The sequence below is a fragment of the Oryctolagus cuniculus genome, chromosome 4 (assembly GCF_051225735.1).
Source record: "Oryctolagus cuniculus isolate XC-2025 breed Fujian yellow rabbit chromosome 4, ASM5122573v1, whole genome shotgun sequence".
Classification (NCBI taxonomy): Eukaryota; Metazoa; Chordata; class Mammalia; order Lagomorpha; family Leporidae; genus Oryctolagus; species Oryctolagus cuniculus.
The window spans coordinates 90,317,754-90,339,670 of NC_142870.1; the positions used below are offsets into that span (position 1 = coordinate 90,317,754).

At 39.0% G+C, this 21,917-nt stretch overlaps 1 protein-coding gene across 2 annotated transcripts in view; it reads right to left on the reverse strand.

The window, feature by feature from the left end:
• TPRG1 (tumor protein p63 regulated 1) overlaps positions 1 to 21,917 on the reverse strand; it is a 194,398-nt gene that overhangs the window by 116,146 nt on the left and 56,335 nt on the right. For both annotated transcript variants that reach the window (XM_089330863.1, XM_089330864.1), the window contains exon 2: positions 8,023 to 8,252. In XM_089330863.1, the coding sequence (XP_089186989.1) occupies positions 8,023 to 8,252 (230 nt within the window). The remainder of the gene's footprint in view (positions 1 to 8,022; positions 8,253 to 21,917) is intronic.

A 21,917-nucleotide genomic window follows, 5' to 3' on the forward strand; every position in this document is an offset into this window, starting at 1 on the left:
GATGACCCAAGTCCTTGGGCCCCTGCACCCACATGGGAGACCCGGAAGAAGCTCCTGGCTCCTGGCTTCGGATCGGCGCAGCTCCGGACATTGCAGCCATCTGGAGAGTGAACCAGTGGATGGAAGACCCCCCCTCCCCCGCCTCTCCTCTCTCTCTGTGACTCTGACTTGCAAATAAATAAATAAATCTTAAAAAAAGTTGCTAGTTGGATTTATTATAGGATAACATTCATACAATGCATTATGAGACAGGTATAAAAAGAATGAAGAAACTTTTGTTAATATGAAATTATTTAACATATATTATCAAATAAAAGAAAAAATAATTGGAATAGAGAAAAAGTATGTCATCTTCCGTGTAAAAAGGGGTTGGGGAGGATAAGAATAAATACTAATGCTTGCTTGGGTCTGCCTAAACTGATTCTAGAAGGATGTATAGAAACTATTCATAGTGATTGCCTATAGTTGGGGAAGGAAGGTGATGGCAATAGAGGGTGGAGGTGATATTTTACTGCAGCTTTTTCCAAAACTTGAATGCTGAAAATAAAATGTGTTTTTCACAGAACGGAATGATAACCTCTGGAACTCTATCAGCGTTCCTATGGGGCTATTCTTACTTACAGTAGAAACATTGATTAAGCCCTTACAGAATGTAGAAAAGAAATCTACCTCAGTAGAGAATTTTACTCTCTTCCATTTTATTATCATTGCTTACTATAACAAATTAACTTCAGCCACTGAGTGTCAAAAATAAAAAGTGTGCAGATACTTTGACTTGTGTTTGTCACATCAAGGTTCAAACCTCAGGCTTTTTCATGGCTGCAGGATTGATAGTAAGTTATCAATTCATTATGTATCAGTTTGCTCATTTGTTAGATGAATAAGATGGTAATATCAATGACAGAGCTATTGTCAGATGCCATGAAACACTGTTTAAAATATTATTATTTATTATATTTATCTATATTACATTTATTTTATTTTTATATTTATTTATAATTATTTCATATTTTATTATATTTATTATTACTTATTTATTATCATTCTCAGTATTGCTATCATTAAATTGAAGGGAAATAGTCATACCAAATTGGGGGGATCAAATAGTTACTGTAATTGAATCATTAGTTCTGAGATTCCTTGCAGCCTAAGACAAATAGGAGAACATTATGAAATAATATGTCCACATATTGTGACATAGAATAAGGGAATATGGAGTCTTAAAGTATAGCATTAAATTGTTTCTGGCAATTCAAACTACTGAAGGGATGTCTTTCTTTAATATATTTTTAAAATAGTAATTTTTCATTTTTAAATGTATTTTAAAGGCAGAGAAACAGAAAAAGACAGTCAGAGGGAGATATTTCATCCACCAGTTCACTCCTTAAATGCCCACAACAACCAAGACTGGGTCAAGCCAAAGTCAAAAGCTGGAAACTCAATCCAGGTTTCTGGTGTGAGTGGCAGAAAAACTCAACTACTTCGGCCATCATTTGCTACATCCCAGGGTGCACATCAGCAGGAAGCTAGAATTAGGAATAGACTGGGATTCAAACCCAGACAATTTGATATGGGATATGGGTGTCTCGAATGACATCTTAAGTGTTGCACCAAATACTCTGACCCGCTGGAAATTCAAAGACATGTGTGTCTACTTCCTTGAACTTTCTTGAGCTAGACCAGCACAGGGTCACTTGTCATAAAAACAATACCCATGTCCTTGCTAGTTTTTACCAAGGAGTGAGCTCCTTAGAAAGATGGTAAAAGGAAGGAGTGAGATAGAAAACAATGTCCCCAGACACTCAGCTCTCTCTGTCACAGCCAGGCTGGATTGCTTTGCAATGAACATGTAAGTTGAGAAAGTCAGCTCTACATCAGATTCGATTTGTAAAGTCCAAGCAAATGTGCCTTTCCCTGAAAATGAAGAGAATGCATCTTGTCACATTATTGTTCAGAGTCAGCTGTTACAAAGAAAAACCATCTTTATCACTTCAGCATAAAGAAGGAAGTTGAGAAGCCTTTTGACTGGTGAGATATCTATTTTCTATACTAAAAAAAAAGCTCACGCAGGGTATAACAATGGAACTAATAAATGTAGTTGTCCCCAGTGCAAGAGCAAGACACGGGGAACCCTATAGCAAGAGAAGAGGGAAAGGGAGAGAGTATGAAAGCCAAATTAGTGTCATGGAAGCAATGACAACTTGCTACACAATGGGAAGTCTTGAACCTGCTTATTAAAGTCTCGTTGCTCACAATAGAACACAGGCTATAAAAAGGCCATGGGGAACCATTAATTAAATATTAAAAGATCAAATAGCTTTAGTCCCATTAGTTTGTATGTAATTTACATTCTCAAGTATAAATTTAGAGATAATTCCCTATCCTGAATCTCTTTCAACTTTTTGATAAGGTATCTGCAAATATAGAGTCCTACAGGGAGTTTAAAAATATCTTTCCCCATGTGGATTAAGTATTGTTCCTTTCATGAGAAGTTGCTTTTGAATATCGGTCTCCACAACTACGATGATTATGATAATATACCTCAAGTTATTACCCTTGAGGGGTACTTTTGTTCAGAGAAGGCGAGAGGCCTTTTTTAGATATGTCTAAGCAGTAATAGCAGAGGAACAAAAACAAGAGGAAAAGGTTATCCCAGCGGAATGATGACGAGGGGTTTGGCCCTTCATTTCTGTGACCTCTCATCGATTTTCCAAGCTCAGAGGCAGCAGAGTGTGGTGGAAACTGGCAGGTGTCCTGAATTCCAGGCCTTCCAGTCCCAACACGACCCTGAGCTGTGGTTGACCTTGGACAAGTCACACCTCCTTTGTGTGCTTCAGGAGTTGGATTAGATGTTCCCTAAGAACCTTCTAGTTCTTAGAAAAACGATCCTAAGCTATGTTAGAAAAGCACAGTTTTAGTTCATAAAGAGTAGACTGGAACCTGAGAGAAGGAAGTGACATCCCACATAAACCTAAGAGGTTGAAGAGGCCAGCCTGACTTCTCTTAGAATCTGGAATTCAGAGGGGGCTTCTAACATATCAGGTAATCATGCCATCATTGCCTCTTATTTGTCAAGAATTTATATTTCCAAATCAGTCACTCCTTTGAAAATTCAGCTTGATACTCATATAATGTATTATTCTTATTACAATAGCCTTGGCTGTCTACCCTTGGCCTCTCAGAAACAGTGTCATCCTGCCACAGAAAGCCAAGGAATAGCTTTCCTTTCCATTCTCAAAGATACAAACAGGAAATTACCTGCATATCCTCAAAAGTTGAGGAAATTGTAAAACAGTCCCATAGTGAGATATCCTGGCTCTTTTAAAAATGATGTTGCAACATAAGAAATAATATTTGCTATATAAAACCATTTTATATGTAAGGAAAAAGTAAAAAAAATAAACTCCAAGATGTATAAAAGCACATTCAATACTACATTTTGGCTAACTTTAAACAATGGGATTATGGTGACATATTTTATTTTGCTTATTTATATTTTTATATTAGTCTTCAATAAACCACTTCCTGTACAATGACTTTAAAACTTTTTAAGTATTATGTTTTTATTTATTAGAAAAGTAGATATATATACAGAGAGGGAGACAGAGAGACAGAGAGACACAGAGAGAGAGATTTTTCTATCTACTGTTTCACTCCCTCAAATGCGTAAAACAGCCAGAATTGGACCAGGCTGAAGCCAGAATCCTAGAACTTCACCTAGGTGTCCCAAATGCGGGCAGAAACCCAAATACTTGAGCTATCATCTGTTGCCTCACCAGGTATGCATAGCTGGAAGCTGTGATTGTAAAGAAAGCTGGGATTTAAACCAGGGTGTCTGACATGACATGTGGGCATCCCAAGCAGTATCTTAACCATTACACAGAATGTTCACTCCTAAAACCTTTTAATAAAATAAAATGCTTGGCTGAGAAAATTCTTCCACCCAATTACTTCATATCCTTCTGACTCTGCAATGTATATCCTTTACACGCTTGCTGTGCCCTATGGTTTGAATATGGTTTGCCCTCTCCAAAACTCAAACCAGCCCTTTGAAACAGGAGGTATGTATCCCATATTGCAGCTTAAACTGCTGTGCTACAATGTCTACCTCAAGAGGATGGAAAGTTAATCTTATTATGCTGTTGAGAGGTTAACCCCTTTGAAAGGTTTATCGCATTAGAGAAGTTTATCAAACTGGAGTCCCCATGGCTGAATACTAATGCCTTTACAAGAGAAGCCAAAGGAAACACACATACAAACACACACACACACACACACACACACCCCTATATACACACACTCTCTTGTCATGAATGCCCTGTGCCTCAAAACTATGCCATCGAGAATGCCATCGCTAAATATGGGCCTTCGAAATCCTGAAACATAAGCTAAATAAATTCTTTTTCTTTAAAAACTTACCCAGCCTCAAGGATTTCTTTATAGTAATGCCAAAACAGACTAATAACCTATGTAATAAAAACATTTCTTTTCATTGTTATATGGGATAAAAGAACTATGAAATCAGAGTTGGGAAATTTGGTTCTAGCACCTTCTTTGCCACTTAGTCTGTTAGGCAAGTCAACCTTCATTACCTATTGTGATGGGGGAAGCAAGCTCCTTCTCTCTAGACCCTTTTTATCCATCTGCAAATGAGCATTTTGGTTGGTGCTCAGCATGTGCTCTCTGGTCACAGAGCAGCAACCTTGCCAAAGAATTGGTGGAACTACACAATCTGACTTGTTTTCTAGCTAGATTGAGAAGCACTGAGCTACAGCATCTGTTTCATTTAATTTCAGCTCTGATAAGAGGTACTTTATGATAACTATTTCATAACATCAGAATCTTGAAGAGTTATGGCCTTAGTTAATTATTCCTCAAGAAAATGAACTAGCTTCCTCTTTCCTGCCTCTGACCATCTACATGTACAATGATACCTCAACTGTGAGATCCGAGTGAGTCATGGAAACCTTAATGTCATGACCAAGACCAACTGTAGAAATGTGAATTTAAAAATAAAGAAAAAAAGAGACAGAAAGTATTTATAATAATAATTAGATGTCATTTAGGAAATGCTTATAGATATGCCATGCACTCTACTAAGAACTTTAACAGAGTTAGTTCATTTGAACCTCCATTAAAAAAAGCAGGTAAGGCCGGCGCCGCAGCTCACTAGGCTAATCCTCCGCCTTGCGGCGCCAGCACACCGGGTTCTAGTCCCGGTCGGGGCACCGGATTCTGTCCCGGTTGCCCCTCTTCCAGGCCAGCTCTCTGCTCTGGCCAGGGAATGCAGTGGAGGACGGCCCAAGTGCTTGGGCCCTGTACCCCATGGGAGACCAGGATAAGCTCCTGGCTCCTGCCATCGGATCAGCGTGGTGCGCCGGCTGCAGCGCGTCGGCCGCGGAGGCCATTGGAGGGTGAACCAACGAGAAAGGAAGACTTTCTCTCTACACACACGTGTGCTCCCCTGCATTTTCTCAACTATCCTTACCTCAGCAGATTCATACTTTACAAGTTAGTAAAACTGAGTTATTCTTCTACTTGTTAAAAGTTTATTGTCATAAAAAACAATAATTATTCTATCATAATTATTATATTTATTAGTATAAATGTCAATTAAGCTAACAATGTGATTTCACTTTTCTTGCATGCATTAATGTACACTCATTAAACTCACAATGCCAAAAGATCTCTTCACATTATGTGTCTTAGTCTGAAGGAAAGCAAACGTGGAGCACCTGGGAATTTCATCCTCCCAACTCCTAAACCGTCTTCTGGCCCACTGTAGTCTAATAAAATTAGAAGGTATTTCCTCATAAGCTTTTGAGAATGTATGGTTGTTATCCATAAACCTGATGATGAAATTATTTTTCACACTAATTGAAGTCGATCATTGAAAACCCTTATAAAAGGGCTATAAGTTCAGGTGTGCATGGTAGGAGGAGCCCTAAACTTGCAGACAGAATCTAGCTGGAGCTTTTCTACTTATTTTATGTGACTTGGACAAGTCACTTCTTTCTTCTGCAGCTTCAATATGGACACCCTTAAAACAAGGATGATGACCTCTCCCTGGCCTACCCCATAGGGAAGCAGACAGAGAAGGGATCTGAGTTTACTATGTAAACCATGCACAGACACACACACACACACACACACACACACAAAATCATATAAAGAAAGACAAATATATTAGTGGCTCTGGGCTGTGTCAATTTAGGTAAGATAGAGCTATATTCTCTAGAATTACCTTTCTTATATGTTTGAAAATTAGGATTGGCCACAACAAACATCTGTGGAAGATTCCAAAGGCAAAAATGAAACTTCAGTCATTTTCTTTGGTAAAGATCAGAGCAAGTCAAGATGCACTAGAGTAGTTTTATGACAATTAATCTCCTGTTTTACATGCTATCAAGGAGTAGCATCTGGACCTGCATCTCCTTTCATTATGGTCAGACATCCTTCTTAAGGTTCTGTAACCCCTGGACTGGTTAAGGTTGCCACTCAGTGAAAAAAGGTGCCAGTGTGTATGTGTGATTCACACCAAGAAAGGTAGAGTTGGTGGGAGATAGACAAAGGCTCAAGTTTTTTCTCATGAATTTCATTTTGTTAACAGGAATTCCAGTTCTTCCATGCAACTTTCCCCTATTGCCAATTCCCTCTTCTTTTTCCATAGACACCAACTATCTGTCCTATTCCAACTTAAGGCCTATCACCACATGCACAGACACTAGTTTTGTATAGGCTTCTCAGCCAACTCTCACAATAATACCAACCCCCAGTGGTAAACTCCTTACTCTATATCACCCAACGTTGTTCACTCATTGAACCCTGACATTATCAATGTTAAAGATAATAAGCTCTATGTGATGCTTTGATTTCCTTTGCAGCTATATCTTATGACTTAGTTTGCATATTGAATAAAGTTCACATCTTTTGAAAACAAACCATATGTTCTGCATATGCAAAAACACACACGTAGTATAGCACCTACCAGAGCACATTGCATGTGAGAGTATTTATAATGTTTAAACACACAGACATATACACATACATCACTGAGTTTCTTTAGTTAAAACTGTATCTCAACCAAATATATGCTTTGAAAGCTACCAAGTCAGGATTCATCAGTTAAAGTTTTTAAGTAGTCACAAACCATTGGCCCCATTTATTTGTGAGAGTGAATTGAAGAATATATTTTTAAATAACGGAATGTCCCATGTATACATGAAAATCAGATGAACTCTGTTGTCACAATGCTCCCCTCACCAGTGTTTTCTCCAGTTGACTGTAGCACTGTGAGCTAACCATTATTGTGTTAACAAGAATGTTGGAGAATTGAGTAAAAAAAAATCTGAAGTTGGAAGGAGCGATCAAGAGAGAAGGGTATGAGAAAACCAGAAAGCACTCTTCATTTGCTCCAAATGCTAGAACTTTATAATATTGCTTTGTTTTATCTAGATATAGAAGCCCCATCTTCATTATACCCATCACTGCTTTCCATTGAACAGGTAGAGGGCTCAGCTCTAGGCTGCAGTTACAGGTTTGAGATTTAAAAGAACTTAACCCCACATTGTAAATCCACTGTTCGAATATAGATCCTTGAGATTCAATCCATTCTTGGCAACCTTTCCACTCAGTAATCTCTTCTCCAGACAAATAGTGAACACAGGGCTCACAGTTCTGCGCTATGGTTGTTGTGCTTCTTTCTCCATGTAACATAAGTTCTTTGAGGCCAGGTTTAGTAGAAACACAAGTGTGAGGGACCAAAGACCCAGGGAGGCTGGAGGTTGGGGTGGGGAGGGTCTCCATCTCCTTGATATTATGTTGTGATAACAGACCTTTAACTGCTCTGAAGTCCAGATCCCTCACCTGGAAAATGGGGATAAGAAGGCCAACTTCATGATTATTGTTACCATTACACAGGTTACAAATGTGAACTTGGTAAAATGTGGGCCATATAGAATATTGAGAATTTATTTCTAAAGAGAGGTTTTACATAGTACTTAAGAGAACCAACCAATTTACCCGTGTAACGAAGTACTTTCGTGAGACGTAAGGCTGGTGATATGGATTGGGGTAAAGTGTTGATTCAGTTACACTTGACTGCCTTGACATCGGCCTTGGCACTGGGTCCTTGCCTGGGCCCTCTTCCTCCAAAGACAGGTGATCAGTCTCAGAGGGCTGCTCATCTCCCTCTTGCTGCAGGGACACAGGCTGGAATTCTTCAAGGCTCCCAATTGTTGACATTTCTTCAGCTTAAACCAAGGGAAGAAAACAATCCTCTAATCAGAAAAAAGTCACGGTGCATCCTGGATATAGCAAATAGTCTATGATAAGCAAATAACGTTCCTGAAACTGGCAAATACTCCACTCATGAACTAAACAGAAACACTGATGTCTGTAGCTCAACACCACAGACTCATCTGCCCCCATGATCCGGCAGGACCACTTTAACATAGATCAGCATAGGCCCCTGGAGCTTGTGAGAGGTTTCAGCTGCTCATCTCTAATCCCAGCACTCCAGATGCTGAGCAGTGGAAGAGAACTATGATAATCATTGTCAGACAATTTTCTTTTCAAGACTTCACAGTATTTTTACTTAAAAAACCACCAGATTGGAACATTATTTAAGAGTTAAAAGCAATGATAATGCACCTTATTGTGTATTTCTTGGTTTGGAACTGAACACAAGTGCCCTTAGAACTGAGCATATTTTTTAAACTAAAAAATTCCAATTCTAAGGAAATAATATTGACAAATGACCAAAGACATTTAATCTATCTCCCTCTCCATAAACACACACACACACACACACACACACAAAGGCCTTCCAATAGTTCATGAAAAAATGGATATCATGATAAAGCTATGCATGGATTTAAACATTTCTTAACCAAATAAACACATTTGAATTTCATTTTCCATGAATTTTTTGATGAATCTGGCTAGGGTAGAACAGCAGTTATAAAATGTCTGAAAATGAGTAAAATAAAATATTAGCAATAGTTATTTCCAGATGAATAGCATGGGTGATTTTTTTTACCATGTATCTTAGTGCTAGTAGTGATCATGAACAATTTAAAATAAAATGATGATTGATTTCCATTTTGTAAATATAAAGCAACAAGAAACAAAACAAAGTAGGGGGCATATGCTAGCCTAATGACTTGTGTACCTAAATCAGGCAGCCATTTTTATAGTGAGGCAGATGGTCAGCCATCCTATAGTAGGCATGAAGATCACGCTACATGGAACAGGGTTGCAAACCCAATATCACCATGTAATTGGGAATGCCATCTGATTCTCAGAGCGGTCTCTGTGTTATTAATCAAACAAAAGTGGGTTTACTTCCATTTCCTCAGTTCTTAGGAAATACCAGAAAGTGAAAAAAATCCCTTACCCTCAGTAGTTTCACAGTTGAAGCTGGGATTAACTAGAGTATTCAAGAGAGATAAAAATAGTATGATCATACAGTTTATTACCTAAATCTGGAAACTTTGTCATAAAAAAGGTACTATCAGCAATTATGCCAGGATGATAGAAGTAAATGGAATAGTTTCAGGCAAATATAATACACACACACATACACACACACAGTTACCCTAGGGGGTTTGCATGTAGGCGGAAATACAGTCAGCTAAGAGAACTCACAAGGGGAAAAGTCTTGCAGCTCGCATTGTATTTTACTCCACTGCCATCTTTAGTAGATGGGACCTATCTAGGGGCACTCTTGGATAGTTGTGACAACCTGGACTTGCAACCATGCGTTGAGACCAGCGAGCCCTCCATGGATCCATTAGTTTGTAAGCCATTTTTTAAAGTTAGGTGTACAAATGCAGAAATTGGCCTATAAGAATACAAGGAGTGAAGAATTGGGGAAATTGTGTTGTGTGTGTGTTGTGTGTATGTGTGTGTGTGTGTGAGAGAGAGAGAGAGAGAGAGAGGAGACACTGGTGAGGCCTTTGGCCTTGCTGGCATCTCTGTGCTCTTCCTACACAGGCCTGCCATTTGTAATACAATGGGTGTTGGAAATGCACTTCCAAAGTTTTCCAGAACCTGGGAAGGCAGGTTTGTGTCACTGGAGAAGGAAAGCCTGCTTCTGTATTTGCTCACTCTGTGAATGCACGCCTAACAACAGACATCTGCGAAGGCTCCTGTGCCTGGAAAACAGAGGGAGGATTTAATTAGCACCACTTCCTCTCCCTCAGGCTGTCTTCTCTGGAAACACTTGGGGAAGCGCAGCACTCAGAGACCAAGCTGTTTGAGATCCAGGAAAGCAGGAAACTCAACTCCATTAGATTGTTACAGCCATAAATGGTGGGAAAGTTGAGCTCAGCCATCCCAGTGCAGAATGACTGCAGCTCTATTCCCAGCAAAGGGACATCCTGGAAGGACAATGAATGTAACTGCTTCAACAACATCTCTAAGAGAAAAATGCTGTGTTTTTGAACTTCCCACACTATTCCAGATCACCCACATGGATGGTTTATTCAAAATTCAATTAAAATATCCTTCTTTGGGACACATATTGTGGCACAGTGGGTTATGTCACAACTTAGGACAGCTGCATCCAATATCAAAGTGCTGGTTAAACCCCAGATATTCTAGTACTAATCCAAATGACGGCTCAAGTGCTTGGGCCCCTGCCACCTGCGTAGGATACCAGGATGGAGTTCCTGGCTCTTGGCTTTAGCCTGGCCCAGCCCTGGCTCTTTTTTTTTTTTTTAAGATTTATTTATTTGAAAGTCAGAGTTACACAGAGAAAGGAGAGGCGGAGAGAGAGAGAGAGAGAGAGAGAGAGAGAGAGGTCTTCCATCCAGTGGTTCACTCCCCAATTGGCCAGAATGGCCGGAGCTGCGCCCAACCAAAGCCAGGAGCCAGGAGCCAAGAGCTTCTTCAGGGTCTCCCCACATGGGTGCAGGGGCCCAAGCACTTGGACCATCTTCCACTGCTTTCCCAGGCCATAGCAGAGAGCTGGATCAGATGTGAAGCAGCCGGGGTCTTGAACCAGCACCCATATGGGATGCCGGCGCTTCAGGCCAGGGCATTAACCCACTGTGCCACAGTGCCAGCCCCCCAGCCCTGGCTCTTGTAGGGATTTGGGGAATGAATCAGCAGTGGGAAGATTCTCTCTCTCTCTCTCTCTCTCTCTCTCTCTCTCTCCCCTTTCCTTCTCTGTTATTCTGCCTTCCAAATAAGTAAACAATTTTTTTTAAAAAAGTCCTTCTACCTCAGTCTAAATAGACTAAATCACTGAAATACTAAAAACATATTAAGATCAGAAATGTATCTAGCCAAAATCAAGGGTTCCATTGCTTTCACATAGATAAATGATACCTTGCAACAGATCCATGGAGAACCATTTAGAACTGTAAAGGACTACTATTTCCCAAGATTCCCCTCAGTAAATTATTCTTAGTATTTAATGCTCAAAGGAGTAAAAGTAGCGCAGTTTCACAGGGAAGCATGAAGTCAAGGCTTAGAAAAACAAATGCTGGTCATAATTTCTGACTTCAATTCTCATCCCAAGGAATTCTTGTAATGAAAATTTTCTGAAAGAAGGAAAAGACTACAATATTAATTGTTCATTCTGGGCAAGAATAAAAAATTGAAAACCAACTGAACATCTAATAGTCAAGGAATGACTAAGTATAACCAATTAATACTGTGCAGACATTAAATATAATGTACACTAAATTTCCAGCTGCATACAATTACAGGTTGTATCTTCTAGAGTGTAAAAAAAAAGGAGAAAGCAAGGATGGGCATTTGACCCAGCTGCTAAGATGCTGGTTACAATGCCTACCTCTCACATTTGAGGACCTGGGTTCAACTTTCAGCTCTCGATTCCTGATTGTTGCTTCCTGCTAATGTGAACCCAGGGAGCAGAGGTGATGACCCAAGGAGTTGGGTTTCTGCCATGTACATAGGGTAACAGTATTCTGTTCCAACTCCCAGCTTCATTGTGGACATTAAGAGTTAAACAATAGATGATGAGCTCTCTCTTTCTTTCTCTCAAGTACTTTTTTTAGAAGAAAAGGATAGAAGAAGTCATCCAATTTATGCCTTGGTAAACTGCAAACATTTATGCCAGATATCTGAGGCTGGTCTGCCCTTGGACCAGAAATACAGCCCCCATGAAGGAGGGCTGATTCAAGCTTCCCCTACATCACCAGCCCCAGAATGAGTGTCACTGGTGGAAGCTATTACATACAGGAAGTGCAAGTTCTACAAAACATATAGAAGTTTATGAAATGTTTAACCTGATTTTAAACTCAGGAAGAAAAAAAGTAACTTTTAAAGTCCAAAAGTCCATGAAAATGTTTTAACTTTTTCTCACATGAGAAAAAAAAGTGAGATATCTAAGGCACACAAATCCTATTATATTTTGCCTAAAATAACAGAAGATACAAAATACTGAACTATGTAAATGTATAGAAAAATAAGTTTAATATTAATATTATGATGGTGGAGAGACTCACAAAAGTGAAAGGGTTTTAGATCTACAGAAGTTACAAGGTAGCCCGGACTCAAATCTGCATCTCCCACCTACGTTTCCCAATTGATTTTCCATTCTGCACTCCATCTTTTGCCATGGGCACTAAAAACATCCCCAGTCCAGGGCTTTCCCATTTCCTTATCACTGCAGATTCTTTTCCACCATGTTTTAAAAAATTTCTGTTCTGTAGACAACTGCATCATTTAAGATGATTCGGTTTGCTTTTCAAAATCAGAGACAGGTCCAGCATAGCAGGCCCCAGTAGATATCTACTTCCCTGGACAGTGGATGGATAACTACCCACACACTTGAAAACAGCAGTGAGACACACTGAAGACCTGGACATGAGTCAGAGGCAAAGAAAGGGGACTTTGGAGATTTTTTGCTCTCAGAAGAGTTCATGAAAGAACAGCTCAGGTATAATAAAAAGCATCCTAGTTTACAACAAGAGTGCAAGGTTGACATTTAACAGGCAGGCTGCTAAAATTCAAGGCTGTTACATGGTGAACCTCTCCCCAGCACCCAATCCATTCTCCACTCCTTCAGCCCTGCCTGCCCTCTTCTTTCTCTGATGTCTATCAGGTCCTTCTGTGTCTGTCCCCTCTGCTGAGCCTGCACAGCCACTCACTCCCTTGTTTTCTTCACTTTCCCTATCTGTCTCCTGATGCCTCTGTAAGTCACACAGGATTCTTTTAACCCCTATTTTAGGTTTCTGTGATACTCAGCAGTTTCAGATTCCAGCAGCTTCTTAATCATCCCCATAACTTTATCTCTGGATCTTTGGGAAGACAAGTTGCCATGCTGGCAAACCCTTGTCTATTGAAATCCCTGCTGTCATAATCCCTTCATGCTGCCGTAATAAATATCTGAGACTAGGTCATGCATAAACAGCAGAAATCATTTCTCCCACTTCCGGAGCCTGGGAAGTCCAACATCAAGGCACCAGCAGACCTGATGTCTGCTTAGGCCTCCTCTGTCCTCCCAAGACGGTGCCTTGAATGTTATGTACACAGATGAACACAATCTCCTCATATGGCAAAAGGGTAAAAAAAAATCTAATTCCTTACGGTCCTTTTACAAGGCACTAATGCCATGCATGAGGGCAGAGCCTCCTAATGGCTCTACCTCTTAATACGGTCACTAGGGGTTTAACTTTAAACATGACTTTTAGAGCAGACACAAACATGGACCATCACATACACCTGTGACAAATGAAACTGATGCCCAGAAGGACTAAGTATCTCCCTTGAGTTCTTATTTAATTAAAAATTGAATAAAGACAATATAGAATGTGTGGCTCATTAATTGTGACAAATATATTAATCTGAGGTGTTAATGATAGAGGAAGTAGGGTGAGGGGTATGTGGGATCTCTTTATATTACTACCTCCCAAGTTTTGTTTTGTAAATTTAAATCTATTCTAAAATAAAATGTTTTTTTTTTAAATGGCATTTTGAGTACCAAAGGATTAAAAATCGTATATGTGGGCAGACTAGAAACAGAAATCTGTGGCTTGTTAAGAAGAGCTATTCCCCTTTGGCAGGTGGTGTGAGGATGGGGGTGAGGATGGAGCACAGAAATTAGTTCCTGTGGCCTGGGCTCTAATCAGAGATGTCAGCTGTATTTTCTGATGGTGACATCTCTACCAGCATGAAGGGGTTAACATCCTCCAGGCACATACCTAAAATAAAAATCTACTTTTAATTTTGACATTTTGTAAAGGTAATTTATGTGAATTTATGTGTGCAGCCTTTCCTGAGTCTGAGAACAGCAGAGGGATGTGTGGAGATAAACAACAATACTCTAACACCTCATAACTCTCCAACAAGCCTGCTTCTGTGCCAGTTGAGATAAGAAAATTGGCAAACAAGTCTCCACAATTTCACATTTTGTACATTAGTGATAACACGCCAGCAGGGCTCCTCTATGTCCTGGAGGAAAGTGGAACTGATGGAGAGTCTCTCCTTTCAGCTCTGCCTAGGCTAGGTAGAAACCCTGCTCTACTACCAGGGTTGTGAGTCACAGGGGTGTGGAGAGGATACAGGGCCAGGCCAAGAGGTATGACCCTGGGAAAGTCACTTCCTCTCCTCCCCTTTCCTCCTTACAGGTTGCTCTACAAAAGGAGGGGCCAGACTTGATGGTTTGCAAATGGTGTTCCCAGAAACCACTGCTGGAGGCCCTGAGCACTGAATGGTTGGGGCCTCAATTCATCTAAAACATTTCGGTCAAAGCAGTAACATTGGCCTGTTATTGGGCTTCTGAAAAGGCTTCCTTTAGCAAGAAAAGTAAATTGGTCAAGTTTGAAAGCTGTTGAACTAAATTATCCCTAAGGTTTTTTCTTACTCCGTGACTCTTCACTATTTGACTAATTTTTCACTAGTTCCCAGTATCTTGAATGTTGAATCCTGTGAGAGGTTGCTCATGTATTTGTATGGTTTTTCCCATCTTGTCTTCATCAAGGGAACTCCAACTGAGCAAATTTCCTTGTAATTCAAATGCTATGTGATCAAAGGGAGAAATCGCCATAAGTCCTAACACTGGATCCCTACTATGGAGATTCTGGAATGTTGTGCTCTAGTTTTCTTCGAAACCCTATGCAAGTCCACATCAAGCAGATGTGCAAGAACATTGACAGCTGAGCTGGGAATCTCACACAGACCAGAGCCAAAGACATTCTAGAGCCTCAATAACTATTCTTACACTTATGAAGGAAAGATTTTAGAGGCCTGGTTATCTCCTCTTATGAGGTGTTAGGTTTTCAAAATTTTTTATTAGTATAAAGAAAACAGATTTCATGTATCTCATAGGTACAATTCTTAGAAGATAATGATACTTCCTTCTCTCCCCCTTTCCCTCTCCCAAATCCACTCTTTCCTTCCTTTATTTTTTCTTTAATTTTTGCAAAAAAACATTTCAATCCACTCTATAACTAGAGTTAATGAATGGCTAACCATAATATGCAACAAGCAAAAGGTAGAAAGACCACAGCACCACAGGAGTTAAACAGGGATAAATACAACAGTCAAATCACAAAATGCCCATTCCATTCCTGTGTGTATTTTTGTATTCTATATTAACTACCACATATCTGAGAAAACATATAATATTTGTCATTTTGGAACTGGCTTATTTCACTAAGCATAATGGTTTCCAGTTGCATCTGTTTTGTTGTGAAAGACAGGATTTCATTTTTTTTGTGGCTGAGTAGTATTCCATAGTGTAGATGTACCACATTTTATTTATCTGATCATCAGTTTATGGACATCTGGGTTGATTCCATGTCTTAGCTATTGTGACTGGAGCTGCAATAAACATGGGGGTGGGAGTTAAAAATAACGTTCATATGCTGATTTCATTTGTTTGGATAAGTTCCCAGGATTGGGATGGCTGGGTCATAATGTAGACCTATTTTCAGATTTCTGAGAAATCTCCATACTGTCTTCTATAATGGTTGTACTAGTTTACACTCCAACCCATAGTGTATTAAGATATCTTCTTCCCCACATCCTCACCAGCATTTAAGTATTTTTAAAACTTTGGTGTGATAGCCATTCTAACTGGGGTGAGGTGAAACCTCATCATGTTTTTTATTTGCATTTCCCTGATGGCTAGCTATCCTGAGCATTTTTTTCATGCGTCTGTTGGCCATTTGCATTTTATCCTTTGAAAACTGCTTGTTCATTTCCTTGTCCACTTTTTTAACTGGATTGTTTATTTTGTTGTTGAATTTCTTGAGCTCTTTATAAATTCTGGATATTAAGTCTTTATTAGTTGCATAGTTTGCAAATATTTTCTCCCTTTCTGTTGGTTCCTTCCCATTTTATTCAGTGTTTCCTTTGCAGTGCAGAAGCTTCTTAGCTTTATGTAATCCAATTTGTCTATTACTTTTATTGCCATGTTTCTGGGGTCTTTTCCAAGAAGCCTTTGTGTATGCCAACGTCTTGCAGAGTTTCCATGATATTTTCCTCTAGTAATTAGATGGAATCAAGTCATAGATTTATAGCCTTGATCCATTGTGAGTTGATTTTTTGTATAAAGTGTAAGGTGGGGGTCCTGTTTCATACTTCTGCATGAAGAGATCCAATTTTCCCAACACCATTTGTTGAAGAGTTGTCCTTTTTCCAGGCATTGGGTTCAGTTAATTTATCAAAGATTAGTTGTTTTTACCTACATGTAGTAGTCTCTGGGGTTTCTATTCTGTTCCATTTTGTACACATCTATTTTTGTGCCAGTAGCAGGCTGTTTTGATTACAACTGCCCTGTAGTATGTCTTTAAATCTGGTATTGTGATGTCTCCTGCTTTGTTTTTGTTGTATAACATTGCTTTAGCTATTCAGGGTCTCTTGTGTTTCCGTAAGAGTGTAGCATAAGAGTTTTAGTTTAGTTTTTTTCTAGATCTGAGAAGAATATCTTTGGTATTTTGATTAGGATTGCATTGAATCTGCACAGATATGGAAGATTTTCACATGCTTGTGTTTTCTTCTATTTCTTTCTTTAATGTTTGTAATTTTCATTGTAGAGATCTTTCACATCTTTGGTTAAATTTATTCCAAGATATTTAATTTTTTTGTAGCTACTAGTGGGACTGATCTTACAGATCAATGGGACTGATATTACAAATTCTTTTACAGCCATGGTACTGTTTTTTTGTATACAGAGGTTATTAATTTTTGCGTTGATTTTATGTTCTGCAACTTTACCAAACTCTTATGAGTTCCAATAATCTCTTGGTAGAATCTTCTGGTTTCCCAATAAAAAGGATTGTATCATCTGCAAACAGGGATACTTTGACTTCTTTCTTTCTAGTTCATATCTGTTTGATTTATTTTTCTTGCCTATTAGCTCTAAAACTTCCAGAACTATATGGAATAGCAATGGTGGAAGTGTGCATCTCTTTGGCTCTAGATCATAGTAGAAATGAGTCCAACTTTTCTGCATTCAATATGATGCTGGTTGTGGGTTTGTCATATATTGTGTTGATTGTGTTGAGGAATGTTCCTTCTATATCCACCTTGCTTAAGGTTCTTATCCTGAAAGGATGGTGTATTTTACTAAATGGAGGAGATTTATTTAAAAAGGATAAATAAAAGAATTGATAAAGAGGGATATTGACTGGAGAATCTTGTGAGGTCATAGATCACTTGAGAGTCATTTTCTTACATATTGAAGACAACAATTGAGTCCCTGTGGCATTGATAACACTGTTTTGTCAACACAATTTCCTTTTGTATGTTTTCTATGAGCAATTTTAGAGCAAGAATTATGCTATACTCATGGTCCAGCATTTAGGGTGGGCATGATCTAGAGTAGGGATTAAGGAGAATTTCCTTAAATGGGTGAGTGGACATCCTGCTTGTTTCTCTTCAGTGTCAGATGTGAACCAAAAGGTTCATATGTGATTAATCTTTCTTTGCATATCACCTCATAAACAGTGAGTGCTCAGAAAGTGAAATTCTCTGTGAAGGCTTGAACAGGAACATCTGTACACACACATTCATACAGACACTCATAGACCCTTGTGCCACGGTCTTTAATCTATGGAAGCTCTTGGTCTAGTGGAGGTGGCAGAAATACAAGCAAACAATTGCAGCCTTCTATGATACATAATAGGATATTATGTGCAAAATACAGTGGATACAGAAGATGAGAGTAGCATGAGTAAGTGAGTGGAGAGCCAGGGAGGCAGTATGGGAAGTTATAGGCATGAAAAAAGGTGCCTCATAGATGATTGCATAGTAGGGAGTGGGAGGAGGACATTCCTGGCAAAGGCATAGGGGTGAGAGGAGGGTGTGTTACAAAAAGGGCAGGTAGTACAGTGTGTGTTACCAAGATATCATCTACTCATTCCCAGCCCCCAGCTCTTGAAGAGCTGGTTCCACTTGGTGAGAACTACCCACTCTTTGATGAAACAAGTGTGTGAAATTACTCTGTATTCCCTTCTGTCCACTCTCAGCCCTCCATATCTGCTGGCACAGTTCCCTCACAGTCAACCCAAATGCAGAGTCTAGGCTTGGCACTGTAAAGATTCCACTCAACTTAAGAATTTCACGGGGATAACAACTTAATTAAAGATTTAGAGGCCCTGAAGAGGTGAGTCCCACTGAGTGTGGTCCAGCATTGCCCATTTCTCCCTCTTTCTGTCTTTCTAGAGTATCAATCTCTTCCTTCTTTTAATATGCAACTGTTCATTATTATAATTTGAAATACACATCTATTTCACCCATATATCTATGTCTCTAAAGTTTTTCCATTCACATTTCCCCCCAAATCATGAAGTTACCCCACTAATTCCAGAGGTTTATATTAATATAAACTCAAAAAATAATTTGTGAGTTAGAAGACAGTAGGCAAAGGATGCATCTGAAAAGGTTGAAGGAAGCCATGCTGTCAGTGGGCCATCAAGCTGAAAGGAAGAAAGAAAAGCAACTTGCAAGAAACTGACCAAGATAAAGATGTTGGTCCTGATCTTATTCAGAGAGTCTGCAATGATTCAAAGATTCTTTCTAAACACAAATTAAAAAAAAGAGCAAAGAAGAGCAGAAAAATCAGAAAATTCCAATCCATTGAGGCCAAAATAATCAGACCTACAATAGTCCCTGGTCTTCTCGCTCCAAAGACAACAGGATCCCTGGTTTTGAAAATGCTGATTCAAGAACTAGATCATAGCAGTCCTTAGAAATTGCAACCAACTTCTGTCCCAGCATTGGGGTCATCCATAAGAGTATGTGAATTAGTGCCTAGCAGGAATTACTACCCTCTTAGCATTAAGCCTTGAGCCAGGCAGGAACAGGAACACAATTTCCATAGTCAGATATTCCTGGTAGGGAATTTTATTCAAGAAAGTCATCTAAATCTAGATTTTCTTTTAGGCCAATTATGATTTCTTCCATTCAGATTTCATGAGATTTTGGGAAAGGCATTTATCCAATGCTGAAAATAGTTTTTTATCCCAAGAATAAAAATTATAGCCTTTATTTTAATGAGGTTTTTATTACTATACATTTTATTGAAGTATGGCATGCACTCAAGGATTATAATTGTACAGATCCATGAATTACAATAAAACAAACACACCCAGTTAACAATCATACAAATAAAGAAATATCAATCTATTGGTGCCTTGACAAGACTATCCTTGTCAAAGTGAGTGTTCTGTTGGTTTTGTGTCACAACTCATTTTACAAATAAAAACAAGAGCTTCAGATGGGAGTGGAGTACTGGCTTATCTCAGATCTAAAAGCAAACTAGAGGAGGAACATGGGCTCAAGGCTCCTCTTTCCTGTTCTGATGGCCTCACACTCCTGGGAATGTCTTAGCTGCCTACAGAGCAAGATAAACCTGTTCTCCTTGATGACTCTTTTTTTCTAGGACTCTGAAATCACTTATCTCCTATCCCCATAAACTCAGGCTCTGAGGAGCTGTATGAAGACACCACTTAAAATCTTACTCAAATCATCACTTTCCTCTTTTGGGGGCAATTTGGTATATTTCAGACAAATGGTTAAATACTTGTTATGTGACTTAATGAAGAGACACTGATTTGTATCACAGATGATTTTTATTCTCCCACTTCCATTTCAATTATGAGACTGGGAAATTTGACCCATGGCCTGTGAAATGACCTTTTATATTTCTAAAGGAGTTATCAAATGGATGCTGAGAGACCTCTAGGGACCACTAACTGTGCCATATGAGCACCAGTAGCACAAACTGGAGAAATTCAGATGAGGAGAAAGAAAATGTAGATGACACTGATCACTCTCTTTCAATGTCTAAGGCTTTCCAAGAGGAAAAGAACACATTCATTCCATTTGGCTTAGAAAGTATAAGGATTAATAGATTTATTGTTTCTGGTGATCAAATTACCAAAACAACAAAAATCCACCTTGCTGTAGGCCATTAATACCTTAACATATAGAAATCTGCTTTTAGGTCCCAGTATATATTTCTCACCTAAATTCTATAATTGAATCCAGTTGATTCTTTCTATACTTTATCCTTTTTGACTTCTTTGATACAGTTGATTGTTTTAGTATTTTTCATGAAATTCTAAGCTTCTTCTGTTCTTTAGAACTTTAGATCCCCAGTTGCTTTCTTTCTACTTCTTTGTGCACAGCTTATAGTTTCTTTCTTGGAGGTCAATTTCTCACATACTGATGTTTCTCAAGTATACTCTAGATGTTATCATTGTCTAATCATGCTCTATACTGTGACTCTCGCACCTGTATGTTCAGTTAGATATCTCTTCCAAGCTACAAATCTATCTATAAAATTCTCAACTAGATATGTATCCTAATGAACCAAGTCATCATATCCAAAGATGAACTTACAATTTTCTTATGTCCTCATAAACTCATTCCTCCTTATTCCAATTTCAGTGGATGAAGTCACAACTAGTAAATTTCCCAGGCTTACCTTGCTTACCTTACCAAACACTTGGTCATGTAGTTTTTAATTTTTTAATTCCTTAATATCTACTTAATTATCTACTCTGTTCCTTTGATTCATTTCCTGAAGTTCATTATGAAAGTTCTCTAACTGTTGTCCCACAAATCTTATGCTCTCTAATTTGGCAAAACACACAGGAGGAAGACAAATCCTCCAAAAATACAAATCATATCCTGTTGGTACCTATTTGACCTTCATTGAACCTGTTGAATTCAATGACTGCATCCTGCGAAATCCCTGAACTCCTAGGCGACATAATAATTGGCAATACCTCCAAGATATGAACCCCACTAAACCTATAGGGGCTCTATTTTGTTAAGTCTCTCCCTCTCTCTTTTCTTCTACCATGTGCTCTGCCCCACATTACTGATAATCTATATTTTAGCCATATAATTATTCCTACAAGTTCACCAAACTCCTCATTTCCTTTACCCTTGCCATTCTTGTCTCAGCTTAGACAACAGCTACAGGCTTCGCTGATCAATCTCTTCTCCTAAGATAGGTACCTCTTCACTGTTTTTCCTCATCTCCATTGAGTATTTACCATATTGCAAACAGCTTGCCTTAACTTTCATGTTCTCCCCAGTAGTACATGAGATTCTTTAGGATAGGGATGAAGTTTTGCTCACTTTGATATCCTTAGCACAAGCTAACAAAGTGTTCACTATTCAGTAGCTGAACAAAGGAATCAGTAATAAATGTCTTCACCAGGTAGAATGCTCATGACATACAATGAAAAGAGGATTCTGCTCAGAGACTCTCTTCCCAGGGCTGAAGGGATCAGACCTGACAAGAGAATGTAGGAAATATTATCTTCTGGATCCAACTCCAGATTTACCATTTCTCAGAATCTTAAACATGATGGTAATTTAGAAAAGCAACGTTCCTCTGCTCTCCAGGCACCATGATCTTCTCCAAGCCAGTTCTTGAGTCATTACCTGTGACTGGGCTCCCCAGGAGGTGATTGTGAGCT